This window comes from Neovison vison, chromosome 9, assembly GCF_020171115.1.
Source record: "Neovison vison isolate M4711 chromosome 9, ASM_NN_V1, whole genome shotgun sequence".
Taxonomy (NCBI): Eukaryota; Metazoa; Chordata; class Mammalia; order Carnivora; family Mustelidae; genus Neogale; species Neogale vison.
This window is the reverse complement of record NC_058099.1, coordinates 88,057,045-88,070,101: the sequence shown is the minus strand read 5'-3', so window position 1 is coordinate 88,070,101 and position 13,057 is coordinate 88,057,045. Positions and strand designations below refer to the sequence as shown.

The 13,057-nt window shown below is 40.4% G+C and overlaps 1 protein-coding gene across 3 annotated transcripts in view; it reads right to left on the bottom strand.

Moving 5' to 3' along the window:
- The window catches only part of ALDH1A1 (aldehyde dehydrogenase 1 family member A1), a 392,715-nt gene that overhangs the window by 29,336 nt on the left and 350,322 nt on the right, over window positions 1-13,057 (bottom strand). For all 3 annotated transcript variants that reach the window (XM_044265890.1, XM_044265891.1, XM_044265889.1), the window contains 2 exons: window positions 9,912-10,016; window positions 1,891-2,031 (listed from right to left, as the gene is read on the bottom strand). In XM_044265890.1, the coding sequence (XP_044121825.1) occupies window positions 1,891-2,031; window positions 9,912-10,016 (246 nt within the window). The remainder of the gene's footprint in view (window positions 1-1,890; window positions 2,032-9,911; window positions 10,017-13,057) is intronic.

The following is a 13,057-nucleotide window of genomic DNA, read 5'->3' as shown; positions in this document are numbered from 1 at the left end:
AAGGAGGTAAAAACAGAACAAAACAAAAAGAGTAAAAATGACTTGCTTAGACTTGCTTAAGGCCACATAAGGAGATCCATATAAAAAGGGCGGGAAGATTGCAGCTTCTATGCCCAAGCATTCCTTCTTCATTCTGAATGTCCTCCGGCTGGACAGCTTGCTAGGAATCAGTCCCAATTTGGAAGACACACAGTTGGTGAGAGTGAGTGGCACCTCTGTCCCTAAGTCAGATCAGAGGCCCTGCAAAATTTCACTTATTGTGTAAACACAACTGTGGGACAATTTAGTGACTATGGTCATTTTTGGTATTTGCATTCCATCCAGATACAACCTCTGCACACAAACTTCAGTGATTCCTGGATCTTCCATCCATGAGTTTTCTTCAGCAGAACTTTGAATGGTGAAACTTCCAGTGTTGCCCCTATAGTCATAATTATTGTTTGAATGGTCAGGCTGGAAAGTGCAACATTTTCTGGTCTGGTTTGCTAACCATCCACTGGATGACCTGGTTTCTTTTCTTCCTTTCCTTCAGCAGGAACTTTAAGACCTCTTTGGGGATCTCATGTCTTGCCAGGGCAGGAATATACAGGTGAAAAACTGTTGAAACTGTTCCTCATTTGTTACACAGCCTTCTGTCTCTGTGTTACCCTGACTGCCATCCCCAAACTTCATCGGACATTTCTGTGTGCCTGATCTTTCTTCCCCCTTAGGATCTTATGCTGACAGAGAGAGTGAGCATTTTATAATCCACAGAACAGCCACCCAGGTGCCCCAATTGTGCATAACTTCTAACTCCGTATTTTTGCATGATTTGAATCATGCTGAACCTTTGAATAATAAATAGTTCCTTGATTAACTATAATCGCTCAAGTTGATTTAAAAGTATGTACATGGGGGGCACCTGGGTGGCTCAGTGGGTTAAAGCCGCTGCCTTCAGCTCAGGTCATGATCCCAGGGTCCTGGGATCGAGCCCCGCGTCAAGCTCTCTGCTCTGCGGGGAGCCTGCTTCCCCCCCTCTCTCTGCCTGCCTCTCTGCCTACTTGTGATTTCTGCCAAATAAATTTTTTAAAAAAAATTATGTACATGGGCTTCTTTATTACTGCCATTATAAGATTCTAAAGGTAGTGAGAATTTGCTGTGAAGCTTGATCTTGGTATTGGTTCATTTGCAATTGGCTTTACTCAATGTCTCATTGAAAAAAAAACAAGGAAACACCCCATCCATTTTACTTGCTGACTCATCTAACTGCCAAAATGTTTTTTTTTAAAGCAGTATACATAAAAAATACAGTTTGTACAAATACACAAAGGATTGCCTTTTTTTCTTTATTTGTCAACTTTTTCACCTGTAAGAAGACCATCATTTAACCCAGACCACTGTGAATACATACATTTCAGGAGAGGAAAAGCAGCCATTTAATAAGTTTCTTGGTGGGCTAGATTAAAGAGAAATACATCTATTTTAGAGAAATATTCTGGGCACCTTTGACAAAATCTATGACATTTTTCCACAAAAAGAGTTCAGTGGTCAGGTAAGTTGGAGAAACCCAACATTCCAGGACATTCACTGCATGTGACTTTGTTCAAGGCCCTGAGCAATTCTAGAATAGAGGGAAAAAAATTTGTTTAAGAGGCTATAAGTTGGGGTTTGCTAAGGGTTAGCCTGTAGAATCTAGGTGTAGAAATGAACATTATCCAGAACTAGCAGGCAGTTTCCTCTTTGAGAATAAGCTCAATGGTATGTACAGTTTCTATACAGGAGCTGGTAGGAGTCTTTCCGTTTTGTTTGTAGGGAGCACAGAGTCATCACTAAAACCAAAACCACTCACTATTCCAAACAATGGATGCTTTCTAGAGATCTCTCTACCTGCCCAATTTGGTTAATACTCACTGCCAGGAGAAGCCGATCTCTTTCAATTAAGTCAGCCAACTTGTAGATGAGCCGCCCCCTCTCCGAAGCATTCATAGTACGCCATGGAGAGCCGATCTGAAAAGCCTTTCTTGCAGCCTTCACTGCTTTGTCAATATCTTCCTGCAAGTCAAAGGGAATTCATTTCAGTAGCCTAAACATGTTAGCAAATGCAGCGGCAGTAACCCTATAAAACAGACTGACAGTCCCCATAAGCAGATGCTGTGTGTTCATTAGCCCGAAGTCCAGCACACTGGATGAACTCAACTGTCAGCTATGGGAGTTACAGACCTGCTGCCTGATCTTTAGAATGATGAATTCCACACACACATAGCTCAGTCTTGATTTCCCTGAATAGCAATATTGTAATATTATAATATTGCTACCATTGGAGTGCTCACTGTACATTGATCAAGTCATGTTCAAATCACTTTGCACACATAAACTCACGGAATTCTTTATAATCTTGTGACACAAATATGTTTCCTGTTTTACAGAAGAAGAAACTGAAGCAAAGAGAGAGAGGAAATTGGCCCAAGGCCAATAGCTGAAAGTGGCAGAATGCTTTTACACGGAGCGGCTCTGATCGTACAGCCTTTGCTCTTCACCGTGATCTGTAGCTTTGGTGATGGACTGAGAGTTCCAGGGAAAGCTCAACATCTACTAAAATGGTGATTGTCTTCTTGGATGGCTGGTGACTCCGTAGCCTGTGCCTGTTTACTGAGAACCTACTGCAGGATGAATGAAAACTGGGTCTCGCTCTCGAAAGGTAAATAGTGTAAGTGCACGTTCATTTCTCCTGTGCAGAGAGAAAAGGCACTGAGAAGTGGAACTGGTATACAGAGGATATGTCTGGATATTACAACCTCTCTTTTCCCAACTGCGTACAAAGAGATCTTTTCAGTTCCTAACTAGGTACAGAAGTCAGTTTCTTATTCTGAAGGTGCTCCTTAAAATTACATTAATTCAAATAATCAAGCCAGGTAAAAAAATCCAGTAATTCCACATTTAGTCTAGCCTCTGGCCTTCACTCCTGCTGCTTTTACTCACACTCTTTTTCCGGAGCCAGGTTGACTCCTCCTGTTCTTTCGTAGTCAACCTTAGTTGCGTACTTTCCCCTGGCCTCGCCATTCCACAGATCCCTGTTGAGATCTCTTGGAGCTCGTATAGCATATACCTACCACAAAACTCACCACCGCTTCCATTACTACTTTATATGTTTTTTCTGCCTCAAATCAATTGTAAGCATTTTTTTTTTTTTTTGAAAGAGAACATGCGCGAGAGGGAGGGTTGGGCAGGGCTGGCTGAGGGAAAGGGAGAAAGAAAATCTTAAGCAGGGTCCATGCCTGGCACAGAGCCCCATGAGAGGCTTGATCTCAAAACTCTGAGATTGTCAGTGAACTGAGGTGACATCAAGAGTCAGACGCTTCATCGACTGAGCCACGCAGGCTCCCCAGTTGCAGACAACTTAAAGGCATAGATTGTTCCAATGTTCTTTGGTGTGCAGGACTGGCCACGACACAGAGCTACATAAATTCCACAAATCATGGCCACATCTTAGGCCAGTTGGTTGGAAATGTTTGCAGAAGAAATAATTTCTTTTGAGAATCGGGGAGAAAATTACATAAAAAATTTTTAAAGTTGCCCATAATTTAGCTGAACCCCATTCAAGAATGACCCCTGCCCCAGTGGGAATCGTGAACCTCAAGTTAATATCCCCCACCTTGGAGTGTATTTCATTAAAAGTCCAAAACTTAGAAATCTGCAAATTAAAAGACAAATAAACTATTTTTACAGTATTTATCACCACACTAAGATGATCTGAGTCCAGCAAGGTATTTTAGAAGTGTAATCTACTTTGATTAAGTGATAACATTCACAGAGCCCAAGCAAACATTCTTTCACTATAATACATCATATATTTGTTTATCTCACCACCTAACTTCTGAGAGAATGATGAGTATATACAATAAAATAATGCATTGGTACTCGCCCTTCCTGAGAAATGTACATATAGTCATATTGGAGGTATTCAGTTAATCACACTGATTATTTATATTTGGATATTGTTTTATGCCATAAGTTCTAACTTTTCCCACGGTATACACAGACAGTGCTATTTGGGAAAGAAATCCCACAATATTCGGAAATTGCCAGTATGATCTATGGATACCACAGCTTAAAAAATATATGCTGCTGTGCTTTTAAACAGGTCTGTGTGACACAGCTTTCATCTGGATCTTTCTGCTCAGTGTTCTGCCGTCAGCCTTAGCCAGACACAGTTTATCAGAGCCATCCCGGCCTCTCAAAGGGAAGGGAGAAAAATGGCTTCAAGACATCTAACTCTGCCGTGCGGAAAACACACGGAGATAAGGACTTTCCTACAGTTGTGTACTTTGCACCATAATCCTCCTTTGCTCATAATCTATTTTATCTTGCAGGCACAGAAGCAGAGTAAGGATCGTTAACACATAGATTTGGAACAAAACAACCCAGGTTTAAATTCTAGTTCCCCATCTATTAACTCTGTGAGTTTGGAGACATCCACCCACCCATCCATCCATCCATCCATCTGTCCATCCATCCATCCATCCATCTGTCCATCCATTCATCCATCCTCCCAATCCAGCCATCTATTCCTCCATCCAAAAATTTGCTGAACACTCTACTGTAAATCTTGGGATCCGGCTACTAATGATCAAATCGGGAAGACAGGAGATTGTCCTTTTGAAAATTAAATAAGGTAACACCGGAAACACATTTTCTCTGTGACAGACATGACTCAGTGTTCATTAAGGGGTCACAAGGGCTATCATAGTTGCAGCAAAACAGGCAAAACCACCCTCAAATAACTCTCAGTAGTTCTAGTATATTTTAATCTTTCCTTTCAGTTTTCTCTACCGTGTATCATTTTAGGCTGCTATTATCTAATCGTTGCTTGCCTTCTCAAGCCGTTCTCTTCTGTGTCCCCCAGCTGTCTTGCCCGTGGCCACCAGGCTAATCTTCCCCGTGCAACCTTATGTCACCACTTTCCCTATTGAATATTTGCAACTCCCCTTTGTCTATGGTCCTCAGGCCAGACTCTTTCTGACTTTCATGACCCAACATTTTGGGACCCTACCTCACCTTTCCAAACTTGTGTTCACATTTTTTTTCCTACTCTGTCTGGCCCGACTGCTTTTCACCTTTGGTCCTGAAATTCTCCTTGCCAAGAATGTTCCACCAGTACAGCTCTCTATTTTCAAAATGTGACATACTCTTTAAGACCAAATATCATAACCTACTTAGACCCTTGCTAGTCTAACCTAGCCTGATGGGAGCTCCGAGGAAGAACTTACTAAGCTCCAGGCACTCAGTGAAGCCTTCCGTAACTCTGCAGTTACTACGACAGTTCAACAGCATGGACTTTGCTTTACGGGACGTGAAATCCAGCATGAAATCTATCAACCAAAATTTGATCCCACATCTGGCTCCCAAATCTGGTTTTATAGCTCTGCAAGACATCCTGATGGTGATCTTTGTGATGAATATTTATTGGTCTCTGTATTAAAAGCTATAATATTCCTTATTATTCTGGGCCTACAAGAGGCAGTTAATAAATATTTAACAATTTAATTACCAACCTTTTAAACTCATCATGTTACATTGATTTTATAGAAGAGTGCTCCTGATATAAATAATTTGCTTATATTGACATGCAAATCATAAATCATATTTTAACTGATTCTATTACATAAGAAAGCTTTTACACTAACCATAGTAAGCATAAGGGTTTTTTTTTTTATTGTTATTATTTAAATTCTATGAGTAGTATTTCTTGGAATTTTACTTCAGGACTAACATCTCCAAGGACATGGTTTTTCAATTCACCCGAAAACAATTTGGCGTATTAACTCAGATTTGCCACCCCAATAACACTTTTGCCTTAGAGGGCTTTAAATGTTCCTTTTTTTTTTTTTAAGTTTGGATGATGAAATATCAAAAGACCTCTTAAACATAGTTGAAGAAGGACAAACTTCTCTATTGCTCCCAGGCTGCCCGTTTCCATATTAGATCCATTCCAATTTGGAGAAAATAGTCATCAGACCAGTTTTACTTTTACACCTGTCATAAGCACTTACTTTAATGGACATTTGTTTTTATCCCCACCAATTATTTGTTAGGTCATGCTCGGTATTAAAAGCAGTTTTCAGGATTAGTCAATATAGCCTAAAAGAGGCACTGAAGTGAAAAGAAAACAGTTCCCACCCACATCTGTGCTTTGCTTTGTAGCCCCCATTCATTCTCGCCCCTCCTCCTTTCTTTATAACACCATTGAAAGGCAGTATATAGCCCATTGTTAAGTCCATTCTACTCATAAATTAAATCCCTAAAACCTCTTGGGCTCATTATCTCAAGAGTCAGTTCCAGAATATTAGGTTTACGGTGACTGTGTAATTTACTCGATTTGTACCTTTCACTAAGCAATGTTAGGAGTTCACGTGCATTTGTCGGTTAAAAATTGTGAGACGAGCAATCATTATTGAAAAGCAAACATCAGTAGATTACTCCGGAAGAGAATGGGATGACAAGAATGTTGAATGTGAAGCAAATAGCTGGTTACCCTGAACAGTTTATACCTTAAACAACTGAACTCAAGCAGTTCAGTTAGCGTTGTGACCCGATTTGAAGCTTTGCAGGGTGTTAGTGAGTGTTCCTGATCATTCGCGCAGACAATACTGCTCTGAGCGGGAGTAATTACTGATAAGCCCGTAGCAAATAGATGACAGGTATTTCTAAAGCTTCAAGTCTTCTCCTCAGCTCCCCCCTCACTGCACTTTAGGAAGAAGGCAAATCCCACCACCAACGATGCAAGAAAAGTCCTTGGAGATCTTGATAAGGTTGCAGCTGGAGCTCTAGGCACAGATTTGTCTTCCTGATGAAACGAAAGCTGCAAGCCAGTGGCAAAGAGAGATGTCCAAAGCACCAGGGCCAAAGCACCAAGAATACTTGTTCTTTTGGTAATTGCCAACGCAACCATGTTTGCAGTCTTACTCCTGAGCAGCATTTATATCTCTGGAGAGAGGGAGCGGGCAGCTGTCAGAGGCTCAGACGTAGCTCGCCCTGCCCTTTATTGCTTCCCCTCCCCACCCCGGATTGCCAGAGCCACTCAGCCAACTAGAAGGACATTTGCTGTAACGTGGCGTTGTAACGTAGTGTTGGGTAGATCTCCGGAAGTCTCTGGCAAAGTCATTTCTCTGCTGAATAGAAGAGTACATGTTTCTCTTCTTTCTAGGAATGGCCCAAAGCACATAGGCTTCTGGGTCTCCTAAGACAGGTTGCCAGGGATCATCGGTACTTCTCTGCTCAAGTCTGGCCTTGTAACATTTCACAGGGGTGCACAGAGATTGTTACGGTGCAGGTTTTCACTCCAACTTTCTTACTTATTAAAGTCCATACCCCTTAGGAAATGCAATCATAATTTAATGGTTTAATAATTTCATGCAGTAGTTCTCAAAGTATATTCCCCCATCTCCACCCCAATCAGCAACAGCAGCATCCCCTAAGAATTTGTCAGAAATGCAAATTTTCAGGCCCCACGGTAGAATTACTGAAATAAACCCTACGGGGTGGGGTGTGGCCCAGAAACCCGTGTTCCAACAAGCCTTCAAGGGAATTTGGTTGCAGGCAAAACTGTGAGAAACACTGCCTTAGTCAGTAGTTAATTTAGTACTAGATTCCTAAGATGATGAGAGTGTGTATATGTGTGTGGGGGGCTGGGATATGGAAACTCAGAGCTTAATGGAGGAGTTTTACGTATACTTACGGAATTTCATCACCTGTAGGAGGTAAGACACTGAAAGTATAATGGTAAAAGGTAATGTGGACCTTTACAAGAAGCATGGTGTCTCAGACAAACCCACCGATACCCATGCAAAACAGGGGTTATCATCTAGGTAAATATGATGTTCTGTACTGGCACAGTTGAGAGTAATTCTACCTGGGAAATTTTGGGGGAGCTTTAAAGAAGTATAAAACCCTACAATGACTGGGCTTTGTTATATCCTTGGCACTGTTAAAACACTACATCCTTTTTTTTTTTTTTTTTTAATTTCTTCATTTGAGAGAAAGAAAGAGAAAGAGCAGGGTGGGGGACACAGTGAGAGGAAGGAGGAGGCTCCCCACCGAGCAGGAAGCCTGACACAGGGCTGGATCCCAGGACTCTGGGATCATGACCTAAGCCAAAGGCAGATGCCTAACCAACTGAGCCACCCAGGCGCCCCAACATCTTTTCTTACTTAACTTTCCCCAAGTTTTTCCTATCTCCCTATTACACAACAAAGAACCAAAGCTCAAAAGGAGGGTCAGTAACATGTGAAACATTTGTGTTCTTTCTACAGCTAATGATCTGAACTAGGACCCGAGGATCGTACCTTGACCCTGGCAGTCACGGAGGCCGTGAGCGGTGTGCACTTTCACTGTTTGGACCATGATTCTGGGCACAGGGAATGTGAAATTCCTATGTTGATGGGGTGGCCTGAGAAGGCCTCTCTGGCCTTTTCCCCAGAGGCTAGTGAGATACCCACGAAGAATTTATGCACAGATGATCTCTGGTGTGTACAGAAAGTGAAATCTGAAAGCGGTGGCCTGTGTTCTCCATTCTATTCTGCATCTACTTCTCAAGCTGCCGACCCCTCTGGTTCAACTCTGAACTCTGGCTCCTTGAGGCTCAGATCTTGTCTTCTGATGATATTGCCACCCGATCCGGGGGCTTCTCTAACCCTAAAGGAGCCCCATAGGTCTATGGCTATCTTAGAATAAATCTACAAGGCTCAATGCCTTCAATTAGGGATCTCATCACGTGGGGAGAAGGTAGTGAAAAAATGGGAACTGGGCAGGAACATGGAGCTGAACCTCAGGTCACAAATAGTATTATCCTTGGGTCGACATTCGGACTTCATCTTTCAATGGTCTTTTTATGTACCCAAACAACTTATTTTTTAATACCTTATAGGACAGAGATTTCAAGCTTGATCATATTTGGACAACTAAAGACTGAGAAACACATTCACATTTTAAGGTACGGGCTCAGATGAAAAACAGGAAGGCTTTTATCTCCTCACTTCCCAGGCTATTTAGTATTTCACTTTTATAATAATCACAAGTTAAGGCAACCCTGCCGGTCACAGACTCTGGGGTCAGAAGGACAGCATTTGACTATTGACTTCATTATTATTATTGTTTTTTGATTTTTAAAATATCATTATTTATGAGCAATGTTCTCTAAAGTAAATTAGTCAACCTGTCCATTCTGTTATTTCGTTATCATTTGTGAAAACAGTTACAAATAGAAGCTTTCCCACTGGGAGGGTTGAGGGTTAAATTAATGTTTAGAATTAAAAAATAATGATGATATAAGTTGGGTTTTGTTGTAGTCAGTATGATGATTAGCTAGAAAACCACAATATCTTCAATTCATGGTTCAATTGCTGTGGTTTTAAGATTCAGTTTTTCAAGGTACCAATTTAATGTTCACTCAATGATATTTTTTGCATTTTATTTTTTAAATTTAATTTTATTTTCTCAGTGTTCCAAGATTCATCGTTTACACACCACACCATTCAATGATTTTTAAGAATATAATGTGGCAATATATTGTTTCAAACGTTCTATCTTGTTACCTTTCGTTTCATCTTGCAACTTAAAAAAAAGAACAATGTTATATAAGGGATTTCTCTGCTTTATAAATCTACGACTAATCGTATGTAGTCTCTTTATACAATAAACCCAAATACTGAAGAACAAATAAGGAGAAATAGCAAGAAAAAAAGTCAGCCCCCCATCTGGAACCATGGGCTCATCATTACCCCTTGGCTATGGGCACCCTTGATGCATGGAGAACAACTTCCCAGACAGCCCCAGAAAGGGTATTTTCATGACCCGTTTACTTCAGGTTGTGGTGGGATTCAAAGCCCAGCATGGTGGGAAACAATGAAGGCTAGCGTAACGGCTGGGAAACCTACCTTATCTCCTTCTTCTACTTCACAGAGTTTCTCCTCGGTTGCAGGATTAAAGACAGGAAATTTCTTGCCACTCACTGAATTATGCCACTCATTGTTTATGAAAATCTGCAGAGAGGGAGAGAAAGGAGGTAAACAAACCTTTAATGAGGCAACAAATTTGATGAATTCTTTTATAAACTTAGAGTATTATAAAATGCCTACATGAGGCCAATTTAAAACTTTCACACACCTCTCCCTACCCTGCAAGGAATTTTTGGCTGTTTGAGACATTTTATACAGCATACACACATGCGTGTGTGAGCTCATACACACGTATTAAAATAACGTAATACTTTGAAATTACACTGAGGTACGAGGTTATTTCAACCCTGGAAAATACAAACTGGAGAAAACCATCTAGAAAAAGTACTTTTATCTGAGTTTGAGGTAAGACCAGAGGCTTTGGTGGCTTTACTCTTCATTAATCTTAACTTTTCCCTTTAGATTCGGAGCGTCCTCCTGTTGGGCGGCTGGTGATTTGGTTTCGTAAGTGACTGTTTCCTGATCCTTTATTTTACTATTTTAAAGGTAGCATGGAGGACAGTTTTAAAAGAAATTTGCTTAGAAAAAAAAATTGGCTAATGACATGTTTTTACTGGCTGTTTCCAGGCATAAGGGTTTTATTCTTTTAAAGAGTTATCTAATCATTTATTTGTCCTCAGATTAAATCAGGTACTGGATTTCTTAATGATATCTAAGAGACATGCATCACAGAGACAGAGAGGTCTAGAAACATGGAATTTCGTTCTGTGTATAAATGAACGTAAATACTTAAACATGTTAGTTTATTGTTTAAAAGTCCCAAATTTCAACTTTGCTGCCTTTAACTGCTCCTTCACTGTGCAGCCTACTAGGGCTTTGAGGTGTCTGTCATTCATTCAACTTTTACTACAGTAAAATATACAAAGTCTAATTAAGAAGTACTGCTTTTGTAGTAAAGAAAATTTCGTTTTTGGTAAAAGCTAGAATTTCTTCCCCCTCCTGTTATTTCATTACTTCTTGTTTACTCTCCTTTTTCTTACTTATTTTTGAATGATAAATATTACCATAGGTATGCTACTGAACTTTATGTATTACCATTTTCTGTCGGATTTCTTGTTACACTGTGAATTATTTGATGTAATTATGAATCACAGGTAGTTGATAAGTGAAGGGGGACAGCTGCCCTGCATTTTTTTACATTTATCTTAATTCAGACACCTCCCCTTACTTGGTACTTAAAGTTAAATTATTAATAGGCCACTGAGGGACAAAGTATTGCAATACGGCCCCTCTCCCCCACCAAGGTTTAAATTTGTTGCTATACTAAACAACAGTCGGCTATTAAAAGTTCCCCAGTGGCGGCTAACAAGATTATACATTTTTAGTTTAATTACTTTTATTACACATATTTGAAATAACAAGTTTTAAAATTAACCTGTGAGTTTATACTGACTCAGTTATTCTATTGAATAGTGTCCATAAATATCCAGAGCTAAATATCCAGTCACATTCATGAAATATGTATTACCCTGTATCCCTAAATGCTTAAGTAGAATTCTATATTCTGTCATTTACAACATTACTTAGACAGACAGCCTGTTCTCCAAAATATTTCCCTGCTCTGCTAAACTTCCATCACCAAACTTGTCACTTTTTTAAAAAGTCATTTTTAAAATGTGTGCCTTCTCTCCTAGGCCGTAAGCTTGGTAAGATAAGGTCAAGGACGATGTTTGTTTGGCTTTCTGGTTTATCCTCAGTGTCCAGCACAGTCCCAGCCCTCGAGTGGTTTTTCAGCTCCGTCATGAATTCTTGAATAAATAACTTAAAACTGATTAGAAGAACCTACAACCCAGTAGCTACCCATGGGTAAGATCTATAATGTTCTGCACATGGACACAGTATATTTGTGATTTGCTGGAAAAAAAACAAAAACAAAGGGGAGGATAAGCCTTCTTATTTGCCTATTCACACCGATACAGTAACTTGTACGTCCAAACAGCATCAAGTCAGTATTCAGAGGAGCTCATGAAATTAGAGTGCTAGCCGGGAATGGACAGGAAGAAGATGGGAACGTGAGTAAATAAAGGGGCGGGGCTGCACAGCCGCTGAGATGAGTTGACTAGATGTCCCAGGACACATATGTGGGGGTGTGGGAAAGGATAATGGGATACAGATGAAAACCGTACAATTCCCATTGTCCTTCAAGAAAAACGTGTTGGCATCTGAGTTCAACTTGAAGAAAGATAAATTCAGATTAAAATACTGACTTGCTCAACGTCTCTTAGGGTGAATCAGCATTCCAGCTCTCGCAAACACATTTTGCAGAATCCTATAATTAGGCTTGAGGCAAGTGTTTTCCTTTACGCATCTCTAGCCCTTCCTTTTTTATACTTTCTTCCCAAAGGTTGGCTGCAAAATATCTGAATCAACATGTTCCAAACACAGTTCATGGTCGTCTCAGCTTTATGCTGCTCTTGACTCGACTATAGTTCTAGAGTTTGCACATTCTCTCCCTCCCTCTCTCTCTTTCTCTCTCTCACACACACACACAGGGACACACACAGACACACATTTTCTCTCCTGTTAATGATACACACAGTCCCTAGTCATTGTTTGGTTATCATGCTCTTCTATACTATCATATATACACACACACACAAACCAACAAAACAAAAAAACAAACACAAAAAACTCCCTGTTCTTCCTCTGCCTAGTTGAAATTTACACACCCCCCCCACTCCCCACTATCATAATCTTCCTAAGCCAACCCAATGCACATTTTGGACACTCCTTAGAACACTTAGGTGGTTCTCCTAAGCATACGGGGCCCCATCGCCCTTTTCCAAATTTTATTTCCTCAGTTCAGCTTCTACTTTGGCCTTATTTGACTTATTTCACTTATTTCACCATGTCCTTCTGCTCCACACCTTTATTCATGCTGTTCCTCAGACTGGAGTTTCACTATTTTCTTCTACTCATTCTTGAAGTCTTGCTTCAAGTGTCACCTCCTTGTGAAGATTTCACTAGTCAGTCCAATTGGATTTAACCTTTTATTTCCCCCCTCTTTCCTGACACAGCCTTTTGTATCTTGCTATTAAGTTACTTATTATGTTCTGCCAAATAGT